A 12,213-nucleotide genomic window follows, 5' to 3' on the forward strand; every position below is an offset into this window, starting at 1 on the left:
TTATCTTTGACTCTGTGCTAGTGATTGTAAAAAAAAAATCTGAATAATTATTTGAAGCCTAGGATGAAAGTACCTTCCTCTACATATGATTTGCTTTTACTTTGGGCATGTTTGGGATCACCATAAACCAAGTTTAAGGTTCCCTGGAAGACCAATCAAACTGCAATGCAAGCCACAATTACTTGTGAGGGCTCATGTACTTATAATTCACATTCACCTTGAAAATGTGGTCCTTTTGGGTCTCAGCTTATTGTGCGGAGGGCCCATCATTACATCCCCCACCTTGAGTGGCCTCGGACATTGATTTCTATCTCTCTTGTTCCTGCTAGGCTAGCAAAACCCATTTTCAAATTTGCCAGACTTAGCAAATACCCTGGAAAAAGGTAACTTTTGTACTCACTCATTTTTCTGAGTTTCCTTTTCCCCATCATTCTCTTTTTGGTAATTCCTTAATATCTTGCCAACTCTTTGAAGGCTTTCAAGATGATGATTATTTAAAACTTATTTTTTTAAGTTGTTTTCAATGGAAAAGTTGGTCCAAATAATCTAGCCCATCATTATTAGAAATGGAAAGCCACATAATGTCTTTCTTGGCACATGGTAGGCTCTCAGTGAATGATGGCTGAATTAGTTGAATTATCCTAATTACCCAAACATGGTCTCTTCTTTTGCATTTACAAAGACTGTTTCTTACCCTTACGATGCATAGAATGTCCATATTCCACCATTGACAAAGCTTAGAACCAATGCCACCTCTTCCTCAAAGTTCTTCCTGTTTTCTCTACTTCCCCAAATCTGAACCCTCGTGAGACCTGGTCTGTATTATTCTGGTTGCTTAATATATTAATATTAGAAATATAGGTAGAAATGTATTACTAGGTAGAAATATATTAATACAACTCTCATCTCTTCTGTGGATTTGTACTTTCTTGACTTTTCTGGGCTTCTGAAGAATTCCCTCACTCCCCCTCAAGCTCAGCATACATTATAAACAGGTTCTTTGGAAAATGGTATATCCAGTACTTTTAGGTTTGATGTCCTGGGAGGGGATTCTTTGAACATTTAGATGACATAGGCTGGAAGCAGGCCATAGCTCATTCTAATAAACCCTTACGTTTGTACAGCACTTTAGAAGAAACGGCACTCTCACATACATGTCTCGTACTTGTGTGTTACAATCATCATGCTGCAGATGGGAATCAGAGGGTAAGAGAGACTAAATAATATACCCAAATAGAGTCACAAAGCCAGAAATGGAATCTAGTCTTTTCTTTGCAAGCCCAGGGCTCATTCCAGCACACCACCATTGGTTCCCTAGATTATTTGTGTTGTTAGTCATTCTTGTAGCAACAACACCTAAAACTCTTTGGAATAACACTCGGTATGTGAGAGTACATGTGGTGGAGAAGTCAGGTCAGAGGTAGCAGACAGAGGCGGTAGCTCTGTGAGGTACCCACACATGCCTCTCAAATGCAAGCTTTCTGTATCTCAGTCCTCCTTACCTCACAACCTTGGTCCCATTTCTCATGACTTGCATGTCCACCATACAGCCCCCAGTAACATAGGCAGCTAGGTTCAACTCTGAGAATTCAGCCTGAAGGAGAAAGCAAAACACAAAAGGAATCATCAAAAACTAATGATGCTAAAAACCACTAATATTTACTGGGTACTTGTATGTGTCAAGTACACACCTATGCCTCACCTGAAACTTAGGAAATTGGTAATATTATTTACTTCCCTTTCTGAAACATGAGAAATCTGAGGTGCAGAGGCATGGTGTCATATCCAAGGTCACATAATTAATAAAAGGCAAAGTTAGATTGAAACCCTCCTGTCTCTGATTCAAGGACCCATGCTTTTAATCACTACTGATTTCTACTTCCTTTAAAGTAGAAGAAGCAACTCCAGCTTCAGGGCTATACGAGGCCAAAGGCTGTTCAATATAACATTTTCCCTAGATTTCTCCAGCTTCAGGTTATGCAGTGGTATAGCATCACAGCTAGTGATCGCTTATCCCTATTAGTGGAGTCCTTCTCATCACCTGCCCACTACTACCTTTTGGTCACGCCCCCCCTTCATCCATCTCCAGGGTTACAGTAGAAGCACCACGTCTGTGCACTGAAATACTGCTCTCTCAGTCACAGCTGATGGGGCTGGCACCTGACCCAGGGTGGAGGAATAAGGTGCTCTTGTATTAGAATTTGAAACTGCTGAGTGATTCATGTAATTTCTTTCTAGGGCTGTATTTAATACACAAAACCCAAGTATAATTGAAGATCATGTTTTTTGCCATCTGGATTGGGAAAGTAGAGAAAATAAGGGGGCAGAGGGAGAAATGTCACAGTCACTAAGTGAGGCGCAGAGGCAAGAGGTGAGGAGTACTCTTGATGTTTATGTGCCAGCTACAATCCTGCCTTTGGGCTTAATCAATACCTCTGTATTTTTATAAATACACCTTTTTGCTTTCTAATTTGTTTAAGCAAGATCTGCTGAATTTCTGTTGCTTGTGACCAAAGCCCTATGGAATACATCCCTCCTACCAGATTATACACTCCCTGGGGACAGTGATTCCATGTTACTACAACCATCTAAGCTTCCTAAGGTAGCCATAACAAAGTACCACCACTAGGTGGCTTAAACAGCAGAAATTTCTTTTCTCACAGTTCTGGAGGCTAGAAGTCCAAAAATAAGGTGTTGGTAGGGTTGGTTCCTTTTAAGGGCCGTGAGGGAAAATCTGTTTCAGGTTTCTCTCCTTGGCTTATAGATGGCTATCTTCTCCCTTCTCCATCACATCGTCTTCCTTCTCTACATGTGTCTGTATCCAAAGACCCCCTTTCTATAAGGATACCAGTCACACTGCATTATGGTCCACCCTAACGACCTCACTTTAACTCTAGAAAGATCCTATCTCCAAATAAGGTCACATTCTGAAGTACTGGGACCTAGGACTTCAACATGTGAATTTGGTGGGGAGACAGTTCAACCCGTAACCCCATCCTAGAAAATGCATAGTACCAAACTGTGCCTTACATAGTAGATGCCAAAAGCTATTTCTCAGGATTAAATGAATAAAAATAGCTTCTCATACATATGAAAAACTCACTATGTGCCAGATACTGTCCTAAGCATTTTACATGTATGAATTAATTTAATCCTCACACTTAACCAGATGAAAAAACCAAGGCAAAGAGAGATTAAATAACTTGCAAAACGTACGAAGTAGCAGAGCCAGCATTTAAACCCAGGCAGTCTGACTCCAGCCTATGCTTTTAACTGCTACACCCCACTACCCCTACTGCTTAGCTGAATAAGGCACTGGGTGGATTACAACTGGGAATTTTAGGGACCTAAAAATAGCCCAGTTGAAGAGAAAACCAAGTTTATATTGAAGGGAAATATCACTTCACAGTGATTTAAATGTATCCCCTTGGAAACATTTAACAGAATTATGACCAAAGACCTAGTCATCTCCCCAGATGACATTAAAGGAAACCCAGAGCGCTTATGTCTCTTGCTTTAATTAATAGCCTCATTATGTTGTGGCAAGGTGAAAAACAAAGAGCTCTGTTAATGAGTCCAGGTTAGTAAATAGTGGTAATGACCTGTTTATTAAGTCTAATGCCCTAAAAATTCAGTCCCATCATGTTTAAGATACTTCACTGGCAAGATTACAAAGAAGAATCAGCAATAAAAGTTGTTGCATGAGTGTGCAGAGAAAAAGAAGTTAGAAGAAAGTTGTAACACAGAACACTTGGGTACCAAAAATTTGAAGAAAGGGAGTAAATCAGAATCTTGAATGATAGAATCTCCAACTCCAAGGTGGCAAAGCCCCAGAGGCTGTCTTGCTGCCCAAATGGAAAGAGATATCTGGATAAAAGACACTCAGGCTTGGATATACAAGTTAGAAGTTCATTGTATTCAGCTTAAGGTTTCTAGAATTATTTCCCAGTTATGGTTTATGAATAAGTATAGGAGGTAAATGCCTGGGGTGTTATGGTAGCAAGTCTCTGTTGGATCAAGCATAGAGAGTTGGGGTAGTGAAGAAAGGGCGCTCCTCTGCATTTTACTTTTTAAAAACTTCAACAAACAAAACTTGGAAATGAACATAGACGTATCCAAGCACTTCTCCTTCAAGATAGTATGATTCTACCTCTTGGTAGAATCTCAAAGAGCACCAATTTTTGAAGAGCCTCAGAGTTCACATAGAAACTGTAGTGGGTTGAACTGTCTCCCCCAAAAGATATGTCCACACCCTAACCCTTGATACCCACAAATGTGACCTTTTTTAGAAACAGGGTCTTTGCACATTTACATCTGTAATCCATCTGGAATTAATGTTTTGTATAAGATCTGAGGTAAGACTCAATTTTTCCATATGGTTATTCAAATACTTTGACACTATTTATTAAAAAGATTATTCTTTTACCAAATTGCATTGGTGCCTTTGTCAAACATCAAGTGACTTCATATGTGATCTATTTGTCTATCCTTGAGTCTGGTCCAAGTTGTCTCAATTACTGCAGCTTTTCAGGGAGTCAACTTGATATCAAGTAGTGTAATATTCTAAGAGGGAAGCAGACCAAATAGGGCCCAGTGATGACAGGTCCAAAGACAAAGTAGGATGACCACCCCCTTGTCTCAACCTGCTGATCAGACAAAAAGTCTTCCTACTCACCCGCTCCAAAATACAGTCCCTGGGCAACCAGATGACCTCAAAGGCTCTATCCTGAATAAACCAGTTGCATGTTTCCCTAATGATATGATTGGCCGAAGGGAATGTGTTCTATTCTCTGATTCACACCACAACCCACCATTGTGGCCAGATCTCTCAAAGACCTCCTCAGAGGATCCCCACCTCTCTAAAGTTTAAAAAGAAAAAGAAAAAAAATCAAGAGCTCAGCCCCTTCAGCTTTGTTAGTGTGGTTGGCGGGCTGAGAGGTTAATAAAGTCAAGCACTGCTATGACTCTGAGTCTTGCCTGTACTGAGGAATGGTGCCTCCACTACTACAATGCTCACCTGCTCCTACCAATTTCCCTTTGCTCTATAAAGGAAATTCCGGGTTTCAGCACAGGTCTAAACATCCTCTATTATTTGAGCTTCTTTATGCCTTATTGAAAGCTTGAACCCACTATCTCAACTGCATCACATTTTCCCCTATCTGCTATGAGGAGCATTTTAAAGAATTCCTTTCCCTTATTTTTAACAGAAAGAAAGAACACTATAATGTATGGCTTTGGAAAATGAAGAAGGCTGTGTAGAATTTTGATTGTCAAGATTTTGTTTTGAAAGGGAAAACAGTCATGTTACACATTTGTGGGAGATTGTCTCTAGACATCATTAAAGACAGGCAGATTTTTGCAGAATTAGGCACATACAGGGACTTTGTATTTTGCTACTCTTGTTAAAACCTGGTGTGGGAGGTTTTCAACACTGATCTCAATTATACCTGAAAGTGCTAGATTATCTGAGTTCTCTTGTTTGTGACTTTTAAAAACATGTACATGGAAGAATCAAAGAATAGTAGTTAAGGAACTGGACTTGATGTCTGGGGATCAGGGATCTAAATCTTGGATTTGACAATGACATAGTGACAATGACTGCAGGCAAACCCCTCACTCTCCACTGTAATTCTTTTCATCTTTAAAATGAATGAATCATAATAAACTGAGTCAATTATATCTACAGTGCCTTTCATTTTTATAGATCTTTCATTCTCAACTAGTGTCCCCCAATTATCACTGAAGGAAAAAATCCGTTATCACATCACATCTTATGACAAAGGAATGCCAAGCAATAATATTTTTATTAGAAAGCTGTTCACTGCCTTATACCCAGCTTCAGGCACACAGTAGGAATCCAAAAATGCTTGTTGAATAAAGTGTTATTTTTATTTTTGATGAGCAGATACCTACGCATGCTATGTAGCTTGCCTTCTGAAACTCTATCCATTGCCAGATCCATTAGACCATGACACTGCAGAGGGGGTATCCAAGCAGAAAGGAGGGAAGGCCCAACTTAAGTATTAGTAACACAAGCACAGGTTAAGAACATAGGGCTATTGGATCAATGGAATGGTGAGATGTCTTTTGTAGCTGGGGCATGGAGTTTATGGAGGAACATAACAGAAAACAGAGCTGGAAAGGTAGGTCAGAGACCAATCCAGAAGGATCTTGAACTCCCTGTGAAGGAACACAAATATCATTGTATAGTGCATTCATCTTCCCTTACTAGTATGTCTGTTACTTCATAACAAATTACCACCAAGTAAACAACTTCAAACAACACAAGTTTATTATTTCACTGCTCCGTAGGTCAGAAGCCCATACTAGTTTGGCTGGTTTCTCTGTTCTGGACTTCATAAAGCCCAAATCAAGGTGCCAGTCATCTGGGATTTTATTGGAAGACTCTGGGAAGAAAGTGCTTCCAAGTTCATTCAGGTGGTTTGCAGAATTCAGCTCTTTGTGGTTGTAGGACTGAAGTCCACTTCCTTGCTGGTGTCAGCTGCATTGTATGCCTCACAGCACTCTCCGTCCTCAAACTAGTAATGGCACACTGAGTCCTTCTTATTCTTAGAAATTTTTTTAACTTCCCCATCTGCCACATTTCTGTATCCAGCTAGAGGAAATTCTGTTTTTAAGGGTTTGTGTGAACTCACTTGGATAATCACTCTCTCTATCTTAAGGTCCATAACTATAATCACATCTGCAAAGTCCCTTTTGAGTATCATTTTCACTGGTTCCAGGGAGTGGGGCATTAACATTTTGGGGGAGGGTACTGGGAAAACTAGAGGCTGCAGAAGAGGGGAGTGGTTACATATTTAATAACAAATACTGACAGAGAATTTTCTAGTCTCCAAGCTCTGTTACAGGTACTAGATATGGTTGGAATCCTATCCACTAACAAAATCTCTTCTACAACTCACTAGATCAGAAGGCAATATAAGCACCTCTTTATAACTAAACTCAGGTCCAGTTCTGAAACACACATGCACATGGGTGCATGCGCACACACAACATGCACAGGAATAAGACGGAATGCATTCAGTTTCCTGTAGGGTCTTTGGCTGCATTCTCACTGGAACTAGCACCTGGCAAGCACGTGATGCCAAGTAGATAATATTACTGAAAGCATGGGGTATTCATGGCTGGTCACTAATAATTGCATTTGTTATGATAATGATGCTGATGACAGAATGGAAACAGTGATTGCAATCATCACTACGATAAGTTGAAGGATGCTATTAGGCCAACAGATCAATGGGACAGAACCTGAAAGTGGGACTTGGAATTGGATGACTGATGGGAGTGTGCACACAAAACCAAGAATGTGTGGGAGTGTGAATGTGGCAGCGATCAGCCGTGACCACGGAGCCTGACTGAAGGAGGATTTCGACACAAAAAGATGTTGTCCAGAGTTCCTGAGGGGCAAGAAGCTGGCAGACAGACTGTTCTGGAATCCAAGCGCGGCTGATAAGATACTAGAAATTCCTGTCAGTTTGTGAAGACCTATCTGGTCCAGACTGTACCCTTAAATGCTTAGAGTGTGCCCCTTTCCACAGCCTTAGGCATTCCACAGATTTTTCAGGAGAAGAAGGAGCGAGAAAGAGACAGAGAGACACGGAGTTGATAGGAGAAGGTGGGCAGCCTCTGGTACCTTTTCTTAATGTGAGGTAGTCAACTTCTGACCCTTGACCCCATTCTCCAACCTTTCCCATTACACCCCATGCAGAAGAACTGTTAATCTGCAGGTTGGGACATCATCATGCTACAGCTGACAGCGGCCAAGGTCACTGCTAGATTGAAAAGCCAGGCAAGCACATGTGATTCTGGCTTCTCTACAGCTGAGTGCCTGCTGATCTGGGTGGTCATGTCAATTCCTCCCTCCTGCCTGAAGCTCCTCAAAGGTGCTCACCTCAGCATCTATCTTTTCCCTCTGCTGCTTTCCCTTCCATGAGTTGGCGGCAGTAAACTCTGATTCCCCGAAGTCCCAGAGGTCCGGCCTCTCTTTTCATAATTGTGTTCGTCATACCTTGGGCCTACTTAGTAATAACGGCCACATGCATAATAAGTAACATCCACTAATGATCTGGAGCCTAACTGCAGGATTCATGCCAGCTTTAGCAGAGAGCCCTGCACTGGGGTTGGGGGGCCTAGGCTGGCTAACACTTAATGGTATTTCAACTCTTATTTGCTATTCCTCCCTGTGTATTTGGCTACCTTAGGAACCTAGAACAGGGGTGGTGGTGGTGGTGATTTTCAAGGTAGGATTAGGGCATTCCTGTATCCTCTAGCAAGTTATCATCAAAATTCCACTCTAATCCCTAACAGATTGTTATGTTTACTCTTGGGAACAAAACAGTGTCATTAACAAATTCCTTTAAAAAAATCAGCATTCCGCATGTACTGTGATCTTCTTCAGGTCTTAAGTTCTTTCACAGAGTCTCACAAGGTCTAAGAGACTCATTGGAAGGACACACAACAACAATAATAATAAAGTAGCACTAAATACAGAAAACCCAAGCTCTAGCTGGTCTCTAATGTCCCACAGTTTAAACACCAACAACTGATGACCTCCTTGACATTGCCTCCCATCAGTCCCTGTTCCCCACTTCCGGGCTCACTCTGCCTTTGCCACACTGGTCTCCTTTCCGTTGCCAAGCATGCTGAGCAAGCTCCAGGCTCTAGTCCCCCAACACCTAGAGCTTCCTGGAGATGGCAGCAAGGCCACCTTCCTCACTCCACTCTCACCACTACTCAGTGGCACCCCCGAGACACCTTCCTGCAAAGTACCTGCTGACTCCATGCCCCTTCCTCAACAGAACTCATCCTACTACACTCACCCCCCCACTGACATAATTGTACACTTACCCCCCCATCTGACATGATTTACATCCAATTTAATATTCAGTTGTCCATCTCTCTCACCAGAGAAGTTTCAGGGGTCAGGGTGGTCTGTTTCATTCACGGCTCTATCCTAGCACCCAAACCAGTAACTGGCATACAGCACAATGCTCAAATAAATATCACTGAAAAAATGAATGTCTATTTTGTAGACGTCAAAGGTAAGGCCCAGGGAGGCAAAGTGACTTTTCCTAAAGCTACAACCTGATAGTTACATCAGCTGCGACCCAAACCTGGGCCAAGTGGCTTTAGTGGAGGTGACTCGTGTTGTACTGCACAGAGCGGGTCAGCTAAAGGGCTGCTTGGCTGGCTTTGGGCTTTGCTTGTGCATGTGGCCACCTTCATTTTCATACCTTCCCATGTCAGCAAAGCCCACGGGCCCCTGCCCCTCCTTCACCACTCTGCCTCTTCCAACTGCCCCGCTTCTGCAAACATTTGGCAGGTGGCCCAAGGCCTGCTGTCGGCAAGAACTGCTTCCTGTAGATTTCCCGGCACAGGCTGTGTGTTTAGTTCTGAGGGCCCAGCGGGTTCAGTGACTTCCTTGACTGGCACCTGAAGTCTTTTCCACCAGTTCACCTTGTAGACAAAAGAGGCTTTGAGAGTCTGCAGACTCTCTCGGTGGCCCATCCCAGATGAGGAAATCTCACTCAGGAGCCGCACTTGGCATCTCAGTGAAGGGCCCCGGCCACTGGGTCAGAGTGTGCTGATGCTGAGCAGCCAGCTACGGTAGGTAGATGCAAAGGCATCTTCTGCTCATTAAAACATCATAATCCTCCTGTGTGTGTGTGTGTGTGTGTGTGTGTGTGTGCGTGTGTGGAGAAGGCAGGGCAGGGAGCAATAAATACATAAAAACATGTCCAAATAAATATAAAAATACAGAAAAAATTAAAATGATAAAACCTACATTCTTAAATGTTTAAGTAATGGAAAATCCAAAATTAGGTGGAGTTAGCCACATTTTAGAAACAAAACAAAAAATCAACAGCAGTGGTTTGCAGTTTACAAAGTGTTTGGTATAGAGTGGTTTTCAGAATCAGACCGCGAGTCTGAGTGTGAGCTCTATGCCTTAACTCGCTGTACAACTTGAAGCATGCTAGCCTTTCTATGCCTCGGTCCCTCGTCTGTAAAATGAGCCTTCCTATGGTGGTTGTGAGCATTAAATGAACTGATAAAAGCCCTTACCAAGGTGCGTAAGTGAAAATAAGTGCATAATGAATGTGAGCTATCAAGGTTATGTTATTTAATTGGATCATTACAACAACCTCTTGATATGAGGGTAGATATTAGCATCTCCACTGAAAACAGAGAAAACTGAAGAGCAGAGAGAACAAATGACTCAGCCAAGATCACTAGGTTATGGTGCAAGAGCTATAATTCTGACTCCATTCATCCATTCATTCATGCACTTAACAGCTACCATGCCAAGGATAGGGTCTGATGATGTAGCAGCAAAAGGAACAACATTCCCTGTTCTCATGGAACTTGTATCTAGTGGGGGAGATAGGCCATTAACAATAAACAATATGTCAGGGAAAGAAACATAGATTCTGGTAAGAGGACAGAGCGCTGGGAGGTAAGTGTTATGTCAAATAAGGGGGGTCAGGGGAAGGTGGCACTTGATCAGTGAGATAAGCAAAGTGAGGGAGCAAATCATACAACAAGAGGGGGAAGGGCTTTGTAGGCAGAGAGAACAGCAAGGAGGAAGGCCCTGAGGCTGGAGCATGTGTGCAGGGCTCAAGGAACAGCAAGGAAGGCAGTGTGGCTGGAACAGACCTAGTGAGGGAATGAGTGGAAGAAGAAGAGGTCGGAGGGGACAGTGTATCGATCCCTGTCAGGATTTTATTCTGGATGGCAGGGTTAAAGTGTTAGCACCATCACCATCCTCATGAGCAATACATCATCTTCACATTGTCAATGAAGATAATGATGAGGATTCAACATCACCACCACCACCATCACCGTCACCATTACATTGGGCAATGCAAGAACCCAAGAAGTCCAGTTTGAAAAAAAATCACCAATAAATGTGGCACCACTCTGATTTTTCAGGATTTTTTTTTTTAATGGCCCAGTTTTATTCTCTGGAGCTTAGATACACATTCCATACAGATTAAGGTGGGGTTCTGGTGGATGGCGGCCAGCACCTGGGCATGCTCTAGTTCTGCTCTGCCGTTCACCCCTTCCTGCTCAGGTGCCCAAGAAAGCTGTACCCACAAGAAACAACGGCAACTGAGAATCAAAGAAAAACATCCATTGTACCCATTGTCCTTTGCCTTTGCCAGGTGAGCTTCAAGGCTGAGGAGAGCTTTTGATAATGTCTTCAGGGAAGGAAGGAAGGAAGGAAAGGAGGAAGAAGGGGAGGAAGGAGGGCTAGAGAAAGGGGGGGAAGAGGGGGACTGGACAGGGGGAAGAAGAGGAGGTGGGGAGGGGAAGGCTTTAGGGGACAGAATGGTGGGACTACCTCAGCCTCCAGAGCTTTTAAGGTTGAGAGACCTAGAAGAGAACGTTGCCACCTGCCACAAACTCTTGCTACCTACAAGAGATCAGGCAAATGTTCAGAAATGTTAAGACCACAGCTTAAGTATGCCAAAGAGAACGATGGTTAATGTCGCCTTGACATCTACTTCTCATTGCCGCGCTGGCTCCACACGTTCCAACACTGCTCTGCTGAATGTTCAGCAAAGTGTATTTATAGGATTAAGCAAACCAGGTGTGAAAGTCTCCCCACATTTCCCCAGAGGAGCGATGGAAGATTTGGGGGCTTGGAGACTGGGATGTGGAAGCAAAGGCCACTGCTGGGCAGCTGCACCCATTCATATCATAGGTGTGGGCGAGACTGGGGGGCTGGAGCTCTGGGAGGAGCTGTCTGGGTGAGAAGAGCTGAGATGTAGTTGTGCACACGGAGGCTGAGGGAGACGCTGAAGGAGCTTGAATAGGCTGATGACATTGAATTTCTGTGAAGTTTCTTTCTCCAAATTGAAACTTGTAATGTGATGGTAGGAACATCTTCTCCATCAAAGCTCTGAGAAATTCAAATGCTCTATCCTACCTTAACGTACTTTTTAATTTTTTTATTTTGAAGGTCCAAACCCCTTTTCAGGGTTGTAGAGATGAAGAGACCTTTCTTTCAACCCTTCTTTCCTGCCCGCTGTGACCCACAGCATGGACCTCCCCTTCTCTTCCCAGAGCTGCCTCCCAGCTGTCCCTTTGTGTCTCACTCTCCGTTTAATCCCATTTGCACCCCGAGATGAGGACCTGCCACTTCCTCCCACTGGGGCCTCTGCAAACATGGTGAGGTTTGAGCCCCAGACA

General features: G+C 43.1%; 1 protein-coding gene across 2 annotated transcripts in view; it reads right to left on the reverse strand.

Moving 5' to 3' along the window:
* Positions 1 to 12,213, reverse strand: part of SYN3 (synapsin III) — a 405,786-nt gene that overhangs the window by 355,120 nt on the left and 38,453 nt on the right. For both annotated transcript variants that reach the window (XM_028088587.2, XM_028088586.2), the window contains exon 3: positions 1,503 to 1,594. In XM_028088587.2, coding sequence (XP_027944388.1) covers positions 1,503 to 1,594 — 92 coding nt within the window. The remainder of the gene's footprint in view (positions 1 to 1,502; positions 1,595 to 12,213) is intronic.

Source organism: Eumetopias jubatus, unplaced genomic scaffold (genome assembly GCF_037043125.1).
Source record: "Eumetopias jubatus isolate StellerSeaLion01/CBP00866 unplaced genomic scaffold, mEumJub1_p1.0 scaffold_8, whole genome shotgun sequence".
Lineage (NCBI taxonomy): Eukaryota > Metazoa > Chordata > Mammalia > Carnivora > Otariidae > Eumetopias > Eumetopias jubatus.